General features: G+C 39.9%; 1 protein-coding gene across 2 annotated transcripts; it reads right to left on the bottom strand.

Moving 5' to 3' along the window:
* Nucleotides 1–1,131: 1,131 nt before the first annotated feature.
* On the bottom strand, nucleotides 1,132–17,473 carry LOC105692126 (ATP-binding cassette sub-family G member 4-like). Of its 2 annotated transcripts, none has more exons than XM_012411134.3 (10): nucleotides 16,563–17,473; nucleotides 10,319–10,436; nucleotides 7,673–7,856; nucleotides 7,029–7,174; nucleotides 6,570–6,808; nucleotides 5,309–5,607; nucleotides 4,620–4,788; nucleotides 4,265–4,521; nucleotides 3,684–3,838; nucleotides 1,132–3,430 (listed from the first exon to the last, which is right to left on the bottom strand). In XM_012411134.3, the coding sequence occupies exons 1-10, from the start codon at nucleotides 16,651–16,653 to the stop codon at nucleotides 3,247–3,249; spliced, it is 1,842 nt and encodes a 613-aa protein (XP_012266557.2). In that variant the 5' UTR covers nucleotides 16,654–17,473; the 3' UTR covers nucleotides 1,132–3,246. The 2 variants fall into 2 exon arrangements, with proteins under 2 accessions (XP_012266557.2, XP_048505173.1); XM_048649216.1 differs by lacking the exon at nucleotides 16,563–17,473 and adding an exon at nucleotides 16,420–16,438.
* Between the last annotated feature and the right edge of the window lie 4,075 nt (nucleotides 17,474–21,548).

The raw sequence follows: 21,548 nt of genomic DNA, 5'->3' as shown, positions 1-21,548 counted from the left end.
ATACGAACGGGAAAAATATTAAAAATTCTTATGTAAGAGAAAATCATTTTTTCGTCTAACAAGCGTTCACCACACTACTATATATTCGTCGGTCAACAATGTTCAGAGGTTAGCTGTGAACTTCAGAGATTATATTATCGGTTCATTCGATAATTGCAGGCTTTGAAGGAAACAACTTTATAAAACGTTCCGCCCGAAAATTCCTCGCATAATTCATGACATAATAAGACTAAAATAACGCCAATCGGCGGCTTCAAAAACAACAAACTTTATCGACGAGTCACCGGTATAATTAATTTCCATAAAATTTCTGAGCGAATACGAAGATGCAATTTAGAATTGATAATCTCATGAAGTAATTGAAAATTAGAGATAATCAGATCACCGAATCAATCGGACCGTTCCGCTGAAAAGTATAATAAATAAAAGTATAAAAGTATATCAATTTAACTGGTGGTCCGATTATACATATCTGTGTACGATCCCTCATTTTGAAGGATTGCACTTCGGTCCTGGCACTCACGTATCAGTGCCACGTATAATGTGACTTCGAAATGCACTTTAATTTTATTCATTCGTGAACACGATTATTTCCACGTGGAATAATTTTTCGATCAATTTGTCGAAACAAAGACAATGAAGGATTTTTAAATGATGATCGTTCGCGTCTATTCATGGCCTGCAGGAATTGAATATGAATAATTACTCAAAACTTGGAATGCTCGTAAATACGTTTTTGCACTGAACCGGTCCCCCGTGATTCGTTGAGAGTCTGGACTTTTTTCATCAAAGACGATACCCCGAAAATGCAGCAAATCGCAACTGCATGATTGACAATTTTGAAAATATTCAATTTCCGAATCCAACCGCGCGCGTTGAAAGTTCCTAAGCTTCTATTTCGAACTTCATCGATCGGTTTCTATTCGATTTTGTCTGCGGCCCGTAGATTTTTCTATAGAAAAATTAACTTGTATTCAACGGCTACACGTATATGTATACGCAAAAACATAGGAATGTTTAGATTACCAATTTACGATCTTTCAGATTTTGTGAAGTCGAAAGTAGTTCGCAGTTTTTTGTTTCGATCTGAAGAATATCAAAATTATACTGGAAGAAAAATGGTAACAGAACTTCATAGTAAAATATATCATTTATTAATTATTACGGTGTATTTGGCAGTGCTGTGTCTTTCATAAATCAAATCTCTTACAAAACTTCGAAATCAGTATGTTGAGTTAAACTGTTGGGATTGAGCAAACAATGTTACATATTTTTACATTTTCATAGAATGATACCAACCCAAGAAAAGACACTGTTGTATTTTCAAGCACTTTACATAGTTTTCTAAAATATAATGCGCAGTTCTGTTCCTCGTTGCGAACTAGATGATTCTTCACTTCCCTCATACTTGACGACGATTTTAACATACTATTATAAATTCTTATTTAAATTAGGTCAATAGGGCGGACCCGCACCTATCTTATATTCGTACAGTTACATTGGATGCGATATAATGCAATGATATAAAAATTGGAAATGGCTTCATGCCCTCAACATATTTGATATAGATTCACACTTTTTTTTTTCTTTCATTACATTGCGTTGTACTTTATTTACAAACTCTGTATATTCTGTCATTCAGCATTTCTTACTACAATGAGTAACACTTTTTCTCCGCAATACGGCGATAATACTTTGCTCATTTTTTCTACTGACATGATGAAAATTTCAATCAAACACTAACGCTATAAAACTCGAAAAACTTGGAATATTTTCTGGGCACAAAATAAAGAATGTGCTGATTTTATTAATCTGAGACTCTCTTGCGTACTATTATGATCAGACAGACGGTTAAAGGAAATGAAAAAGTATATTTCATATGTGGTAACAATGTAATTATATTTTTAACAGAAGTACTTATGTATAAATCTAGCATTGCCTATGTGGTCCCTTGAATAATCTCATGGATATTTCTATGAAATTGATTTGTACAAAATCAGATGGCGTCATTTAGCGCCTTATTAAATTTGTTCGAACTCAGCGAACTACCAGCTGCAATTTTTTGATCGTTGACAGGCCAGTTACGTACACGCAAATCCTTAATTATATTCAAACCTATATTTACAATCCATAATAAGTGATAGAAGAACAAATTATACTAACGAAATAATGCATCATCTCCCTCTCAATATTTATCATATATAATAATGTCGACGATAAACGCGGGCATGGAGTAATCCTATTATTAGTGTATAGTAGAGCTTTCAACGCTAGATCAATATGTAGACAGATATTGTATAACCCATATTTATCTCTAATTTGAGCAAAAAAACTTTCTATCTAATCTTTCATTATTGAAAACTCGTCATGAAATATTGTCCCGTTCAACGTCAAAATTTATTCAGCCAAAACCGTAAGCCTTGCTTATTTAGTTTTTCCGGTGAAAGAAATGACTAGATGTTGCTGACCTGACGATTTTTCGGTGTTTTACAGGTGTACAATGGTAGCGATAATGTATAGTTATATCTATATATGAATATGTATTCCGAGTAAAAAAGAAAAGACAAAATAATAATGAGTAACATGCGTACGTATATCGATAGAAATATGTTCTACATACATTCTCAGAGCACTGATTCTGGAGTTGGGAAAAAAATGAATGATACAATAATCTGGTGAAACTACGACGCGCAGTTGTGTATCTACATATTTTACCTGTACATCCTTTCAGTCCACCGAATGTTTATCTACGGATAATAATTAAATTTGCCTCAAACAAACGCTACGTATATAAATTTTTCTTTGTTAACGTTATTATAATCCGGCAAGATTTTCACCGAATACAAAAGTCGGTACAACTGGTTTAGGTAACAGAAGAATATTTTTCATTACTTAAATTAATTTAATCTCTACAGCTCGCTCAAAATTCACTGAATGTTACTTTTAGGATCCGATCAAAAGTTGGCTTCTTCGCGATAAGTGGCGGATCTATTTCTAGACATCTCTGTACGACCCTTTTGATTCGAGAATATCATACAGAGATCGGTAGTTGGCGTTATGAAAATAAAAAAAAAAAAACTTGATAACGACTCCAGATGGTCTTAATGCGAGCCAAACGTTCGCAACTTATTTGTTGAATAATTTAATCAGTGCTAAATTTATTACTGATCGTATCGCGGAGTTTCATATTAGAACGATAAATTTTCATCCTCTAGATGATTTGAACTGTCTGTCATAGAATAATCGCTAGCGATGTTTCAATCTTATTCTGAGAGCGACGTAGGCTGTAATCTCCAGAGTGAGATAGAGTCCGATCAGAAGTGAAATACTGAACCAGTATTCGGCATTGGTCATATCAACCGTCTTCAACAATTGCTTGGGATACCTGTAGTGGCAATAATCCTGCGAACAGTCCATTTTCGATCGATCCCTACGGAAACGAATAAGAAAGATTTATCGATAATTCAGAAACTTACGATCAGTAGCCGTATGTATGTACACCACTTGTGATTAAGCCAAGTGTACGTACGGTTAGGTTGATTGTGAATTGCTTCGCGGCCAAGCGCGCGTTTGGAAAACTTTCTTGTGTAGCTGACAAGCCGGCTGAGAATAGTTGTCCAAGCGAGCTTGGCCGCGAAACGATTCACAATCAACCTGAGCGGGTGTACACGTAATATACTGACCCGTAAACGGCGACCATGAGACCTTCGAATCCGTATTTGAGAAAAGAAAGGTGAAACAACCAATGCAACCAAGGATGAGCATCGGTTAGATGAACGAAGAATCCGCTGAATATCATAAACGGCAGGATAATGAAGGGGCCAAAAATGACGCCATGCTGTAAATGTAATATAAATTGATGGTTATCGAGGTAATGTAAAAAATAATTTACTGGCATACCAGGAGTTGTATAATGGTCGCGATTTCCGTGAGTGCGAAGCAAGAAAAGGAAAACGCTCGAAAAGTCAAAAAGAAAATTGAAAAAAACAAACACGATGAAGATCTCAAACAAATGCACAGTTGCGAGTAATTTTACTTTCACTTTTATACTGCACTTTTATACCCCACCGACCAACGTTCAATTTTCCACTTGTAGAGTGCTAGTGACACGTTTGAAAATGTTCCCGCGTGAAAGTTGAACAACTTCATTATAGGTAAAATATCGAGGGGCGATCGGTCGAGGTCAAGCTGCAGCGAGCTTTGATCCGACAAGGATTAAGGAAAGAATATATTTCCAGGGGAAAAAATATGAAAAATAGCTCACTTGTATGTCCATAGCTATGCCGACAATGAGACCGGCTGTCTGAGCGACGAGACTAACGACGGTGCACGTCAGTATGTACATGAGTAATCTTCGGATTTCGGGCAGTTGACCACTCATGAAAAATACTACCAGGGTGAACGTGAAGACGGCGGCTATCTGGACAGGAAAATCAGCCAGCCTATTCGCCAGGTAAAAGGTACGGAGCTTGTACCATCGATTGAAGTGCTCTCTTATTACGATCTCAACCTCCGAGGGAACTAGAATTTCATTTGAAAACGTTATTCGTAAAATTGTCGAACTCACGATCAACTTATCATTCGTCTGTAAATTAAACGAGATTTCGGAAAAAACTCACACGTGATGACCGCGGCACTAAATGCGCTGAACATGACGAACATCAAATTGAAGAATAGCAAACTGTAGTTGTCGAGCGCGTAAGCTGCGTCCTGACCGATTTGATAGTAGAGCGTCCCTACTAGCATTGCGATGACAAGATGCATTATCATTCTCGTGAACATGAGAACCTGAAAAATTAGGATAAAAATTATTCCCAGAGATTCGAAGGACTTCAGGCATTGTATTTTCGAATTTTCAGAGCCACGAGTTGAAAAAAAAAAGTGAACAGAGCCGCAGAAAGTATTCAAAAAACCCCACGGCTATATTCAACGATAAGCATAGCACAGGAAGTTCGCTGCGATATGATAAAAATGTGTTTGTTGATTCATTCTATATCTGAGGTATTTTTCGCCTGGCGTTCTGTAAGAAACACATGTTCCTTCTTTTCCTGTTCCTTTTTTAGAAAATTCGTTACAACTGACAAACGAATAGTAAAGGAATTAATTGTAAGATGTGATTCATCTGAGCGTAAATATTCTAAGATAAGAGAATTATTGTTATATACGTGTACTTGTCCACCTATTTGTCAGACGTCTAAGATCGTGAAAATAAAAGTCAGGTGTTCGTATTCACGTGCGTTGAATGAAATCTTTGATTATTACGTCGATTACGCTGGTTGCTATTGATAAATAAGTGATATTTTATCACCTTGTCCCTGGAAAGCCTTACGACGTTCCTCTTGAGAAGTACGCAGAGCTGTTTCCAAGCACCTGTGCCATATTCGCTTGGTTTACATTTCGTTTCTTTCCCGTCGGAGCCAACGGTAGCACGAGCCGATGAATTTTGTAGCACCCAAGGCGACGTTGTAATATCCGAAGCGATCATTTCTACGACTTTTGACGTTCCTCCCGTCGCTAGTGATCGCCAACTTTCGTTCTTTCCATTCTCAATTTCCCTGGTAAGCGAATCATTGAAATCTCCGTAATCTCCGACCGTGACTTCCACGACTAGACGCCAATAAATAAATGAACAAACGAACAACTTAAGAATACATCCATCAATTATCATCGTCATAACATCGGGGTACTATTATTATATTGAATATCAAGGCCGAGGACTTTTTTTTTCGCCTCTTGCAACAGCTCTGAATTGCAATAATAAAATTTCCTCTACAAATCTCTGGACCACAAATAATACTTTTTCCTTACAAACACATAGTCGCTACGACGATCGACCGCAGTTAGTGTATACCGTTATGTTGCTTATGTGCATCTTGCGAAGGAATATATTTAAAAGTAGAATAAGTAACCTTGCTCCGGGCGCCGGTAATTATTCTCAATAAAAAGAACAAAGTAGATTTCATTAAGATCACATGTGTCGCGGTCACAATATGTGAGCAATGATAAGCTGCGCACCTGCGGCTACCTTCGATAAATTGACCTCACATCTGTCTGCAGATAAATCGATCGATGAAAGTGATTATTTTTCGATCAAGACACGATCTCGTAGACGGAATTCATTTTTACAATCCACCGATCGACGCCTGTCTTCGATCGTTTCTGGACTACGTGAAAGAATTGACGAAAAATCAGGAGTTACGCTACTTTTGCCGCGCGAACAGTGAGGCCATTTATCCGGAGACAATGGTTAATTATGCGTCAGGATTTCTCGAGGGCGATCGTCGGCATACACGTTGCAGATATTACGGGTATGCATGTAGGTACAAAGTGGAACACTAACAAAGACTAAGGTCATCAAACGCCTTGCCTTTCTATATTGCGATATGCAGTTATCTATTTGCAGTTGAGGGTATATCAAGTCATGCGAGAAACGCATAATTGAACCGTGCAACTTGCACTTACTGACTAACGGTAAGAACAAAAATCAAACTGCACGGCGGTTGGTGAAGAAGGTCAAACGGATTTCGCAAATGGGTAATTCCAGCACCGCTCGTACCTCTCTTACTCACCGAAATCAGCTGGATTATGGTATTCGGGGCAGCATAGACCGGAGGCTGCCAGGTAAGGAACCAAGTTGCCGGTTCCTCCCGTGTAAATACAGTACCCGTCGGCTACTACGTACAGATGATCGATCATGTCGAACAAAAGTGCACTCGGCTGGTGAATGCTGCATATTACCGTCCGACCTTCTCTCGCCAGCGCTTTCAAAATTCCAAGACACTGTTTAGAACCGACGCTGTCCAGTCCGCTGGGTGAAGAAACAAAAAAAAACAAACCATCGAATGAAATCGTCGAAATCGATCTCGCTAACGAGTCGCCGGTTACGATCTGAACGGACATTATCATAATTAAATTGATGGAAAAAATTCACATCTGCATCCGAAATTATCATTATTTGTACAGCGTGAATGACAAACGATAATCACGTTGGCATTTCCCTGTTGAAATCAGAGGATATAATGCCTTACCTGGTTGGTTCGTCGAAAAACATCACCGGAGGATTATTGATCAGCTCTAAACCGATCGCAAGCCTTTTTCTTTGACCCCCACTAAGTTCTGCGGTTAAAGTATCCCTCGATTCGCTGAGACCAAGGGCAACGAGGATCTGTTCCACCTTTGCAAAAGCGGATAAATTACCTTCGATTGTAATATACAATGTTGGAACAGTTGTTTTTTTTTTTCATTTTTTTCTTTTTTATATCATTTTACGTGTCTGACTTAGAGCCGCTCGGATATCAGCTGATGGCCCAAAAGCTTTGATCAAAAATTAATTCGTCGTTCGATTAGCGTAAGGCTTATAATAAGCCCCATTTAATTTTCTACACCTACGACAACGTGACTTGCATTCTCCAAAAAAAGGATAGTTTCAAATAATTGTCACAAAAGTCAAACAAATTCAAATCCTACAAAGTTCTTTTTCTTTTGGCTTCGTCAAGTATACCGCGTGTCCCAGATTTGAACCGCAGTATATCCGGTTGCCTGCCGTCAGGTGCCACCTTCCCTGTAGCGCCACCTTGATTTTACCATTGACTTACCGACATACCGTAGTGTGAACGCTGGGACACACGGTAAATACCACAAATCCTACTGTACCCAACTTCCGTGAACTTACCCTCTTGAATTTTTCCTGTGAGTTGAGACTGAGCTTAAGCTCCGCAGCGATACGCATAGCCTCTCCGCACGTTAGCAAAGGTTGCATGTTGTCGTCCTGCATGATGTAAGCCGAACATCGACGAAAATCGACCAAGTTCCTGGGAAGGCCGTTCACGGTCACCTGTCCCTCGTACGTTTTCGTGCTAGAGGAAGAAACAATCGTACAATCCGATCGCCAAGAGGTCTTATGTAACCACCTTTGAATCGTGGGTACATACGTATTTTTAAACGATCAGAAAATTCGGCGCGCCCAGTCTTTCTCACATCCAACCATAATCCTGTTGGAGGGTGAGAGAGAAACGAGAGAGAAGAAGAGAAAAAAAAAAAGGGAGAGAGAAAATTTGGGAAGAGGAGTAATTCGGCGAGGCTGATTCGGCGATGGCCGTCGTGAGTTTGTGGAAAATGAATTTCGATGTTTAGCGGTGAAGATAACTCGCACGCTATTTCCATCGATAATTCTTGAAATACTGTGATTGCTCGGCCTTTAACCTCCGTACTGTTATTAACGCTTTAAATTACGATAATTGCACGATAACCCTCTGTATTTATATTGCTGCGGTCCAACGCACTCATACATATGTATTATATCCAACCGCTTATGTGGTAGATATCGTATTGTGTTTTTTGATTCATCGTCATCTGGGATGATATTCGCTCGGTATATCGTAGAAAAGATTGTGCAGGACTCTCTGCTAGCCGCCGGTGCGTTATGACGATAATTCGCAAATTGAAAAAAATGCATGACATATCAGCAAATAATTTACCATTGTCGCAATATATTGTAATAAAAGATCGCTGTTCAGATAACTATTCCGTAAAGTACGTTAAGCGCGATCCGCAGCTTCGTTAATGTCATTCTAAATCAGGATAATCGATTGAATATTCCACGACCAAAAATAGATGTCAGACGAATAAAAAAGCCGTGTGTTATAGACGTCTGATCGCTACGCGACCGACAGCCTCCCGCGTTCTGTGTCTGTATCATCCATCGGCATCCATCTGCAACGAATTCATTTCCATATTGTACTGTAGATTAATTTCAAAGAACCAGCTTTCTGCCACCGGATATTCGTTATCATCTTCCTTTCGCGATATACAAACTTTATTACAGATGCCGCGTACGCGAACGCTGCGAGGCTGTCCCGCATCGCCCGCCTAATAGGGTCGAAAATAAGAATGATCTCTCGATATGATTCTCTCGATTTCCATGTATCTGTCATTTTAATAGAAGGCATTCGAAATGAATTAATCGGCATACGAACTATGAGATTCAAATTCCCGTGTCTAGAACAGCAACCGGTCGCCTTGACAAAAATATGCTAAAAAGACGCGGAGCCCGCTTTTTTTTTTTCACCTGCTAATTTATTCACTGGACGGCGAAACAAATCCAATCAGAATAAAATGAGCATAAGAATATACGGACGTATGTATACGCGCACATGTAACATACACACGGGATCGAATGATTTTTTGTAAAATTTTATTGGGGGATCTATTCGTTCTTTTTTCATGTTATTTTGAAAACGTCTTTTTACATCTCGAACAAGCGGGAACGGCCCTCGTGGTCCGGTGAGTTAATTTGAAAGAATACGTAATCAAACCGGATAAGTGTGATCTAAAAATATCCAAGTCTGGACAAGAGAACGGCGTCCAAAATAAATAACGTAATTAGGATCTCGCTTATATATATTCTTGAAATTTTCGGCTCTCAATTACCTCTGAAACAACAACCCGGGCCATATCGATTAATTTCTCATCATGTATGATGTAAAATTAGGCTCCATTATTCTCAGCTGTAACCCACAGAGATTAGGTAAATATATAAAATGAATTAGTACGGATCTCGTTGACGCACGATATACGGAGAGTGAAATTATTTACGCGGTTCCGGATGAAAATTTCAACTTTTCTTCATTTACCGTTCACTTCTGCTTTTACGTCGATGTATACGGGGTTCGAAATATAACGCACAGGAATGTTACGCCGTAAAGCGTGCGGCTTTTGCTCGCGAGAAATCATCGGTCGGCGTGGGGAACCCGTTGCACGATATCCACGACTGGAATAAGCTTGTATTGGGTAAAGAGAAGGTACATTCACGACGTGCACGTTCAACTCATACCATGAAATTATACGAAACGAGTTCTGGCTTTTTTTGTCAAACATTACGTAGCCGCAACTCGCCCTTGAGAACCTCACCGGGTACATATGCGCCTGGTGCACGTGCACCGATGCAAGAAAATAATCGTTCACCAGGTATAAACCTCGTCGCGATCTGGGTCCGCTGCATCGGAGAGCGTTGATTGGACCGCGGGAGCGTTGCGCGAATTATCGAACACGCCGCGACATATTCCATCACCCTTTACATTGACAGTGGAAACTGGAATACTCCGAGAATTGAAATAAGTAATTATAATCATTGCTAAACTCGTTTCCACCGCATTCCTCTTCAAATGAATCGATTAACCGTACGAACTATTTCCATCCGATTATCTCAAATACATATATAGACCCTACGCGATATTCGGTGTACATGCAACGCGTCCTCGGGACGGCGAAAAAAAAAATGCTGATTTGTTAGGATTCTTCAAAGACATCGAATACTCACGTGAAACCCGCCAAGATGTTCATAAGGGTGGTCTTGCCGGCTCCCGAGGGTCCCAAGATGGCGGTCAACTCCCCGGCTCTAAAATTCCCGGAGACAGTTTTCAATAGCTGTCGCCTTCCTAACAGACAAGACCACAAATTTTTTACACAGAGAAACGTGAACCTGAAATTCGTTTTCATTATATTTTATCGATAACTCGAGTATTCTCTCTCAGTTTTTACTCTCATCGTTACATTCATCTTCATCGGGAAAACCCAGGGAAATTATTATCTGATTCAACTGAATACCGCGACCTTACGCCGCGACTATCTTTCAAGAATTTGATACATCTGCTGGGAACACCTGCGATGGTTTTAAAACAGAATTAGTCACAGCTGCTTTTTTGTCCTGCAGTTCTTCTGCAATCGGTATCTTCGGATCAGTTATTATTTTTACTGTCCGGTTTTTTTATGGAACAAAGTGAGATTGATTTGATTATCGATTGAATGATTATGCTCGACGTAATGACCTTTAGAAAAGTATTCGATAAATCGTGAAGATATATCTCATTCGCCACATATTCGGATAGAACAAGAAATTTTTTTTTTCTTAGCTTCTGATCTCGCTGCTAATAAATGCCGTGAATGAAACCAACGAGACAACGAGAACGAAGCATTCCGAAAATGGCTAATAGTCGATTGCGGTGCAGCTTATGCAAACAAGATCGTAGTTTATCTATAAATAACGATAGGTTCGATCTCTAAATAAATACAAGAGAATCATCGCACGTAATGATAGGTGGATAAATACCTATGTGGATTTAAAAGTATGACACCGATGATAGGATGAGTAAACGAGAATAATTTCTTATTTCAAATTTCAAATTTTTATAAATTCCGTTCCTACGGGTCACTGGCGACCCGCACTGGCAAAGGATGAGAGAAAGTAGGGATGATTGGGCCAACAGGTAAATTGAGCCATTTGGTAAAAGCGTATAGGGTCAAGTAGTGACTTCCCATTGAGTGGTTCGATTTATCTGGTGATCCGATCATCCCTGCCTTCCCCATGTTTGTCCCCAAGTGCCTGCTCTATTCCAGATGGAGTAAAAAATAATCTGATGGAGATTACGATACGAGATTTTGTGACTTTGTTGTATTCGAAGTAACATTGTCGCCAAGTCAAATATATGGCGTGATAAAACGTTTGATTTTCAATCAGTTGTCTATCTGGTTGATAATCCTCCCTTCATAAAGGCGATTGTACCTCGTACGCACTATTCACCATTATTTGGTTTTAGTTCGATTGGAGTTAATCAACAAAAGAATACATTTTTCAATATTCCGAACGATAAAGCCCATACTCGGTCGGATTTACTTCGGTTCATGAAATTTTCAAGTGCGAGCGAACTCGGAGAATCTCGAGTGGAAAGGTTATCCCTTATCACGAACAAATTTTAGTTTGAGAAAAAATTATGTAAGGAGTAAATTTTGAGAAAACATTGTTATCGTGCATTGTGTAACGTGAAATACATCAAGTTTTCACTATCGGTAATTCAGCCACCATTAAGTCTCCGCTACACGTACCTTAGGGTAGCCCGAGAGAAAACGGTGTTTTTTTTTTTAACATGTTTCAAGAGCCCCCTCCAAGAATAAGCTCGAAGAAAAGAATTTCAGGGTTCGCTGATCTTCGGTAGGGGCTTTTAAAACACGTTGAACTATTATAGCATTTTCGTAAGCGTCGTAAAAAAATATTGTTTTTTTTTTCTTGCAGGGTCACCCTAACATACCTACAGTTGATCAGCTCCATTTCAAAGGAGCACGGTGTGATCGGTACGCTTGAAAATATATTTGTTTGAAAAAAAAAGAAGCATTCTTTACGAATCAAATTTCGGTCACGAACCAATAAACGCGTAATTACTCCTTCGAAGAAACCATTTTATAAGCAGTCAACTCTAATTCATAAACTAGTTTGAAAGATTTACGACTCATTGATTAATTATACAAGCGTTATTATTCCGCACCAATTGATTATCAATGTTTTTAGTCTTATTTTTCTTCCCAACTAAAAATAAACCTGATTTTCCGCACGTATGTATACGTGTGCGATTTGTACCGCGGTTCTTCATCTAGTTGTGTACATAATTGAGAATTTCAAAGTTCCATCGAAGCGATGATTCGATCCGTATTCGAAGTTTTGTGCAAATTTTAGGGAAAGAAGGTGCACGACATTTATTCGTCTGAATGTATGCGGGATACATACTCGTCATTATTGAGAATATTTTATATACAGTAATGGTGAATGAGCAGTTTTCGATGAGGGGATATTTTGAAGCCGATATAAATTCCGGCGATAATCCATCCCTATCGGACCTTAGCACAGACCAGATCTTGATAAGGCACCGTTGATCCCCGAGCTTTCTTTGATCCCGTTCGCGCTCATCGCGAAATAATGTTTCAGCTCACAGTTGAATCGTATGGAAACTGGAATAACGCTAGTTCTCAATTCTTCATGGACGCGAAACGTGTCCATGTTTGTATATTGCATCTCGCGTGTTCTACTCAATAAACTCGAATCTTTGCTCTGCAGCTTTAACGTAATTATGGAAATCTTATACTGATTGTAAGATATGTGATATGATTTTATATCTTCGGCCTCGGAGTTGAAACCATTAATTCCTTTTTTTTAAGCAACTCTTGCAGCGCTACGACGCAACCCGAGCAACAAGAAACTCGTACTACATCGTTACACTTTGATATTACCTAACACGATCTTCATCACGTATCCGCAGTATAAGCGAGTGGCTTCGGTATTTTTTTTTCATTCTCTTTTTTTTTCAACAAAACTGAATATTCGCCGACTATGATACTTTTCCACTTTTCCACGGTATTATTTATGACTCGATCACATCGTGTACTTGAGAAACGATCAGATGAAGAAAGTGAAATTCAAGCTCGTTTTACCCTCTATATTCGGATGTTTTCGAAGAAAGGAAATCTTCGACGAAAATTTCATTTTCCTTCGATTTTCGTGCTTTCTTTGCATGCTATCTCATTGATATCAATAATCATGAGCGCCTCAAATTATCAGCAAATGATCGACGATCAGACTACATTGTTCGATTCCATGAAACATTGTATCAATCGAATTGCGGAGAGGACACCAAATCCAATTATCTCTGGATGATAACGATCTGGATTCGTATCGCGAATCGTGTCTCCCGTACGTATACTTGGCTCAATAAAAAGTGGTGCAGTTAGACACTACGCGACGAGATTCGGGTTGGCACAAAATATCCCTAGGAGGAATTCACAGCAGTGTACAGCAGAGGTGGCGATCGCGAGCGGTTCGATCCCCACCGATCGTACGTAAACTCCCTCTAGGGATATTTTGCGCCAACCTGCATCCCGTCGCGCAGTGTCTAACTACACCAGTTGTGATTAGGCCAAGTGTACATGTAAAATACCGGGGCTATCGAAGTCGTGAGCATTTGACCCCAACGGTTATGAGATAGATTTTTTTCTGTGGCATACGGAGACTCGAGAGAAAGGGAAATTTCGTTTTTTCGTCCGTTTAGAATCGGATTTGTTTCCTACGTTGGGGAGGCGAAAATATTTAGCATGGACACATTTCAAATAAATAATTAGGAGTAATATTTTCACCCTGAAAATAGAACGCTCGTGAGTTCGGATCTAGGCACGTAAATATATAATTATGTTATTCAATGGATGTAGCTGCTAATGATATCATCGGAAAAAGACTGATTGTGAAATGGAAAAAACGGGCCCTCCACTCACATCCTACCTGAAACCGGTCTTTTACTACGTTTGGACACTAGGTGCGGGCTTACCCTCCTTCGCAGCTGGATGCAGGTATTCGAGGAAGATACATAAACGTGCATATGTATATATATGTATTATCTCTATATATATGCCTCAGAGAAATGAAGACGGAGCCTCGAAGGAGGATACGATTCAGGTGAATTTGTATCGATGAAAAACTCGCTGTTGTACGATTCAAAAATAGAAGGTATCGCGAGGTGCCATTTCATCAACTGAAAAATTGCCTTCGCTCGAAAGCGGTTTCACCCTCATTGTTAGTTTTTTTGAAGAAATGAGCAAGAAAATTATCCAATTTCGACCTTCGAAATGAAGATCTTTCGAAACGAAGAATATTTTTCAGAGTGAATTTCGTCAGTTATAATAAAAAGAAGAGCGATCATTCTTTGCGTGGGGGTGAGGTCTTTATCGGATCGACTCGCGCTGTTGACCCCAAGAAATCCGAAGAATTCCGCAGGCACGTTTCAGACGTTGGTCACAAGATAAGAAGTCGAGAGACAAGGGTGTTATATTTAATCCCATTGTCTAACAATAAGAATTCATACTAAGGATATGCACAGATTATGCGACGTAGGTGTGCCCGTGTATGATTGAAACGTTTGCTCAAATGTTATTTTCGTGATAATCTGACACCGACGCATCACATTAAGCTTTCAGCGATTACAATTTCAGTTGTAATAACCGCATGTATATGGCCATTAGACTTTGAAATCACTGAAACCAGTGTTCGCTGGGAACAATGACCACAATGGATGACGCGTGATAAATTTTTTTTTTTCTCAGTTCGGCCTACATACGCATACGAGGTACTGTGTACTTCCAAACCATCGAGCTGATAAATCTCACGAGAGGGATACTTTGGGAAGAGTAACCAGATGGCGTTCTATCTAAGAATTCAAGGTCGAAGAACGTACGTACTTTATCACCGAATTTGGTTTAAATTTCCTCTTCTTCATTTGAATTTGAAGTTTGAATTTTTATTTTTATCATCCAATTTCGGGTGGAAATAATCTAGCTGGGTGTACAGGTCAAGGAACTTATCATAATTCTATACGACGACGTTTATTTCATGCCAAATCATGCCGAGCCCGTGAACCTCTCGACTTAACATTTCTTCGATCTTTTTATTTTCACACCTAGATGAATTTCTCGCTCCGAGAAACGATAAATGTTCGCATACGTTTTGCAGAAGACTTTTTTTTTACGGCGTCTCTTGTAGCCGTACGATAAAATTTAAAGGGTATTTCAAAACGTCATTCCACGCGTGCACGAGAATGGAAGCGAAAAACATCTTAAAAATCGTCTCTTTCATATTTCAATGCCTCTAGAAAAAATAAAAGATATTAGAAAAAAACCGGTATCGCCATCCTGTTCGCGTCTGAAAAACCCATTCGCGAATCTTGAACATAAAATTTTTTTGAAACCGCTTCGGACAGCAGCGTAATTTTTGCGGCGGATCAAGTGATTCGTTAAATACAGAGGAATACATGATAAAAATAAAAAATAAGTAATTTCAAAAAAATGAAAAATTTCAATTTCGTTATGCGACAAAAATTTTTATGAATGCTAGATGAGAAATTGAACAGAAAGAGAGAAGAAATGTTGACCGATGATTCAAGGTCACGGGGTGGGTGACTAGGCACGATATGCACCATACATAGATCTCATACGAAACTAAAGTGAGGATGGGATCTGTGCCCACGTTTGAAGCGCGGGTAGATATATTTAAAGCATGTGCGGCGTTACATGGCAACACGATCTCAGCCGCCAACTGCTAAGGGGATAGCAGCGCAGACTGACAACGAAAGATAGTATAAATTCATTCAACCCTATATGAAAAGCCAGGCTCGAGTAAAGGTCAATGACACTTCAATTTGTAAACTGAATTGATTAATGACTGTCCAAACAACGTGCATATGTTTTTTCATTCGCTATCAAAAATTGTTGTACACCGTTCCTGACATCGCTACGATTCGCCTATTATCTATTTTACGTTCACATGCGCGCGTCGTTATCTATTTACATTAATTAATTAAACATGAATTATAAGGGGACAAAAAATTACTCATATACATGTGCATGGTGAATAAAGTGTTTCAGCTGTACAAATTACACAACGTCTATTATTCCCATGTACGTGAAAACTATAAAGCAAAGTGAAAAGAAAAACCTTCGTTTGACACGAAAAACAAAAAGGATCGTGTCAATTTGAATATGGAAAAAAATTAAATTGAATAAATTTTTTATACAATGGATGAAAATTTACTGCACGCTGAGCGGACGTACATTTACGAGGGTGGGAGAACTGCACGTGAGTTCGTTTCGTCTAGCTTCCCTTTGTATACAAGAGGCATGCGAGCCTATCGATTCCTCGATGTAGCGCATTAGAGGCTGCGAAGAAGGACGAGGGTTGAAGAAAGGACGATTACCTCTGGAAAGAATACCGGTTCTGACGGTATACGTGATGTCAGTGAATCCTAGGTCTATGGTCCTACTGATTTTAGGCGATGTTGGGTTCATGTTGACTGGCTCGGAATTCTTCGTTTCGATGGTTGAGTCGAGGGTCAAAATTCCACCCGCCTTTTGTCAACTTCTGACAAGCGTTGTTTCCGGTATTTTTAACCACCGCGTATTCCGCACACGTGCAGCATATAATCCTCAAGTGGTACGTACGTATAGATATACGGGCATACGCAGTGGACACATACGACTTCACACGTGATTTCAATATTTACATCGCGCGGTTCGAAGACCTTCGTAAGCATTTATTACAACCACCGAGTAATCAGTGAGGGAAACAAAGAAAAAAAAAAACTTATTCAAAGATATACGGTTGTGTATAATATCGTACACATGCGTGTAATGTCAATCTAAACGATTAAGCGAATTAATCACTATCACAATTTTATAGCGTTCACAAACGGATTACATTCCGTAAAGTATCCTCTTATTAGATACGGGAGAAATAAGCGTGTTGTATTCATTCCTGGCAACGAAGACGCGTTTACACGTTTATACATGAAACTCGCTGCAGCTGACTTTCTCTAGGGATCAGAGTCGAAAGTTCGGACTGTTATCACTTCAACTGTATACAGGCAATCTTTTATATCTAGGTAGAAAGAAAAAATTTATCCGCTAAATAATTATATGGAATGAGAAACCAATTGTCGCACGGCCCATTTTCCTGATATACTTCATTTATTTTGTCTTGAAGAAAAAGAAAAAAATTTGTACAAATTAATCGTCAAGACCCGCGTTTCTGTACGAATGTGTTTTCTTGTTGCCGCATCGAACGGCGTCTGGTCGCAACCGTGGGCGCGGCTTAACTGACTGACTGTAGTTACCGAGGCTGGCTTTTCTTGCCACTTTACTATGATAATCATAATGAACGCGGCCGATGTGGAATCGGTGGTATCGTATACGTACACGCATCGTAGATACAGTGTGCGCCTGTGAGCGATAAGTACACGTGCTGATATAAATATGTACGTTAACATTCGTTTGAACCTACACTCTAAGCCCGCGCGACTTCGCCACGATCCAACTAATACCACCTCGTTTATCAATTTCGACCAATAGAATCGGAATGCGTTTACCATTGCGTTGGTAAGCGTGCGCCGATGTCTCGTAAGTGTACGCGTAATTCCCAGCTTCCTTTGTATTCGTTTATGGGATTGGTCGACGACGACCGACCCGACCGACCGACCGACCGACCGACTCCGTCGGGCGACGCGTGTGCAGCGTACGGCGCTTACGACAAAGCGCTATGGCGGTGCAGGAATGGGAGAGAATCCACGTTGTATGGGTTGGAATTTTATGGTCCCCAAGTCGCCGTGGTCATTTACATCCCACGTGTGCGTGTGTCGCCGTCTCCGTGCATCCACTTGTATGTTAATACACGTGCGGAGAGAACTGACATTTCGGAGCAGCTGTCCGAATCTTCTTTTCCGAGCCGTGTGGTACGTATATACGTACGTACGTACCTATATGCGGGATAAGTAATACGCGGATGATATGGTTACACGTGCAGTTGTTAATTGTACGATGTGAATCATCCTGTATGGTAAAAATGTGCCTATTTTAATCTGCGTACCGAGCGGGACAATGACTACTCCGGTGACTGCAGCAAACGGCACGTGTACAAGTACTTCCTACGCATTAGAATCCTGAAACGAGCGCGTGCACGTACCGCGTCTATCTGAACTTGAGCAGCCCAATCCACCACGATTTGACGGATGAGATTTTTTTCTTTCTTCTCGGGTAAAACGCCCCGGTTAAGATTTCAAAATCGAACTCGTCTCCGATTTCGAATTCGCATAATTTTTCGCGCCACGACGTCTCGATATCTCGATGTATCGAGGTCGTTCGATGCGAGTCATTCGAAATACCTTATCTCTCGTTAATCACAACTACGAAACGAGTCATTGAAACTATCTAGAAATTCTTTAATCGCCATTGTCAGGCACTTGCGAGACAACAACGGGGTTCAAAAGCTCACAAGAATCGCGTGAGCTAACGATATCAGGTGTAATCGAGATTGTCAAGTTTCGCGGGCTGATCGAGTCGAGGTGGTCACCCCCGTACGATGTGTATATATAGAATTGAGTGAAATGTTCGGTCAAATTTAGTAGCCTGTAGTAACGTTATTCTTGGATCGCGCTTACTCTTAGCGAGGCCCAGACGTCCGTATTTTCACGCCTCATCGGAGTCGGGTGCTATGTCAAGGGGGTGTCGGTAACCATAGAGACACCTCCGATTCGGTAAAACCGAACGGTAACAAAGGATTTGTTTCGGGATGCCGAATTGATTTAGTCCGAGGAAGGTCTGGCGATCGCGAACGAAAATACGAATACTTCATCCCTCGCAATTTCATGCACATTTTACTCGCATATCGAGAGCGACGACACCGATGGAAGAAAAATATAAAATAACACACCTATATTTGTCCTGAAACATCCGGACTATGTGTATATCCTTAGACCGAATCCAATATTTTCTTTTTTTTTTTTTAGTCCTAAACGTTTAACATTAAGATCCTCTTATCAAATTGGTGTAGATTTGTTTTTCATAGATAGTTCGAATGACTTGAGTTGATGATCTCTTTTACTAGACAAAATATGATGGCTTTGTTTCAGGATCCGAGACCAAAAAACTTTGGATTCGACGAGAAATGTTTAATTTTTTCGAATTTTGACTCTGGAAACGCCAAACGGCCGATGGTTTGAAAAAACGTTCTTCATTAGAAATTCTGATTCTTACAATTAGCTACCTGCGATCCCCATAGCGTTGGAAATTCCAACATTTTGAGATAAAAGCTGCCGCATCACGTCTCGATTGTTTACAACTTCTGGAATTTGACTGACGACGAGATTATTGTCTGCACAGTGCCACGTGACGCATTACACCGCATTTCATTATAGCTCTCGACTATTAAGCAGCACAACTGCTTCTGACCTCTGACCGTTCATAATGACTAAACAAACGCCACTTTGCCAAACGGTCACGCAGAGTCGTACTGCACTGTAATTGACACTCTTCATCTTTAATGTGATCATTTTGCTTCGTCTAGGGGTACTTAACCTAAGGAGATTATAAATGTAATCATCGTTATCCACACGATCCAATTATAGATAGTATACATAGACGATTAAGTGCTAAAAATGCAACTGCTTCTCTTTTCTACCATACAGACGATAAATTTAGCGATAATCACAACAGCCGAGACATGCAACATACTTTATGCTCATTGAAAAGCGAGCAATTTTTGCGTAGCAACTTTTGAAGTGGTTATGAAAAGCAAATTGCCAATCACTCGACACTTTTGTATTCAGCACGCGTGACGACGCAGTTGTATCATACGGTCCATATTTTCCTTATAGTTGTTGAGGAAAATCCGCGTTCGCTCAGGTGATCGGAGTACATGCAAATATATTTTCAAATTGAGCACAAAGAAAGTTGGTACGGAGAAAAAAGACGAGAAGAGAAGCAGAAAACAAGACCTCCCCTCGAGCGTGAACGTCGAGAATGAAAACAAAATCAGTTTGATGATCGATGTGCATTGTGTTTTTCGAATCAATTAATGACGCGTGTATAATATTTTTTGAATATCACGTGCGAAACAAATTGTTAACCAATGAAACATCAATCATCCGACCGATATTGCAGGAATGTTTGCCCTGACAAGATGATAACGAGAAATTGTACTGGTTATTATTTGAATTTCATAGAGGTCGATAAATTCTCAAGCTTCTTCATCGATTCCTCACTTCCGTTGAGTTTGCATTATTACCGATGTTTCAATTCTTCATTTGTCGACGACGAAGAATCGAGCATCCGCTGATGGTAATAAAATTCGAACGACGCAACTACTAGATTTGAATCGCTGATTTTCTAGCCGAGCCGCATTTGAAAGTTTGAAAGTTGACCGAAGATCACCAATCATCGGTCAACGATTTGAACGTGAGACGAACGTCGCTAGGCGATCCTAACGTGCTGCACTCTGTTGGACGATTCGTGAATGTTTGGCGATCAGAATTTTTAATCGTTCTGAGGATAGAATCCACCTAGCACTTTCACTTTCACGAAGCCGTTCACTGAAGATAAATCTCCAGTCAAAGCAACGAGGTACAGATTTCCCACGAACAGAGCTCATTGCTGGAGAGAAAATGAAAATGTTTGCACAGGTGGCAGGATTTGAAAAATTGTTACGTCATCGCACTTTTGAAATAGGTCGACCAACGACGATGGCTATTGCCATGCGCGTATTCGGACTTATGAAATTCGAATCCACTTTGATAAGTTCGAACGGTGGTTTCTTTGTTTCTTGCCGAGTGAATGAAGAATTTTCAGCAGACCAGTAACGATCGAGTTTCGGTCATGTTCTACTCTTATGGAATCATGAAAAGAGAATAAAAAGACAAGATCTGGAGTTTTACGTTCGCATAGTTTACTACAAATGTTGATCTCAAGTAATTTACTTACTGACGGCGTAACGTAATATTGTGTAGGGTTTCCGGTTATGAATGGATAAATTATACAAACGGTATTTACATAATAACGCAATGCCAACTGCGTCGCTACTGTCAACAGACATTTACCTAACATCGATGAAATCTAGCACAGTAATACTTTGGACGCGGTTTCATTAGATCGCCCAAACTATTTTAAGCAATCGATCGATAGATATGCTTAATGCGAATCATTGATACCGGTCAAAAGCCGTGTCGTGGATCAATCTGATCTCATTTCTCGTGCCACGTTTCTCGCAATAATCTTCTATCTGGACGCTTATTTCCGAACGTGATCGATCTTCGTCACATTGCGAATAAGTAGAGGTGTACGGCTGTCGTGTGATTAGCATTGGGAATGGAAAATCGTTGTATTGCGGGATGGGAAGAATTGAAACCACAGAAAAA

Source organism: Athalia rosae, chromosome 2, assembly GCF_917208135.1.
Source record: "Athalia rosae chromosome 2, iyAthRosa1.1, whole genome shotgun sequence".
In the NCBI taxonomy this organism is placed as follows: domain Eukaryota; kingdom Metazoa; phylum Arthropoda; class Insecta; order Hymenoptera; family Athaliidae; genus Athalia; species Athalia rosae.
Note: the sequence above shows the minus strand (reverse complement) of the source record. Positions and strands in the feature narration are given on the sequence as shown.

Excerpts from the sequence above, each read along its gene's own strand:
- LOC105692126 (XM_012411134.3), bottom strand. The coding sequence starts at position 16,653 with ATGAACCCAACATCGCCTAAAATCAGTAGGACCATAGACCTAGGATTC. Across the intron at positions 5,608-6,569 it reads CCATAATCCAGCTGATTTCG|TCGTGGAAGTCACGGTCGGA; the intron begins GTGAGTAAGAGA and ends ATTGGCGTCTAG. Across the intron at positions 4,789-5,308 it reads TAAGGCTTTCCAGGGACAAG|GTTCTCATGTTCACGAGAAT; the intron begins GTGATAAAATAT and ends CTAATTTTTCAG.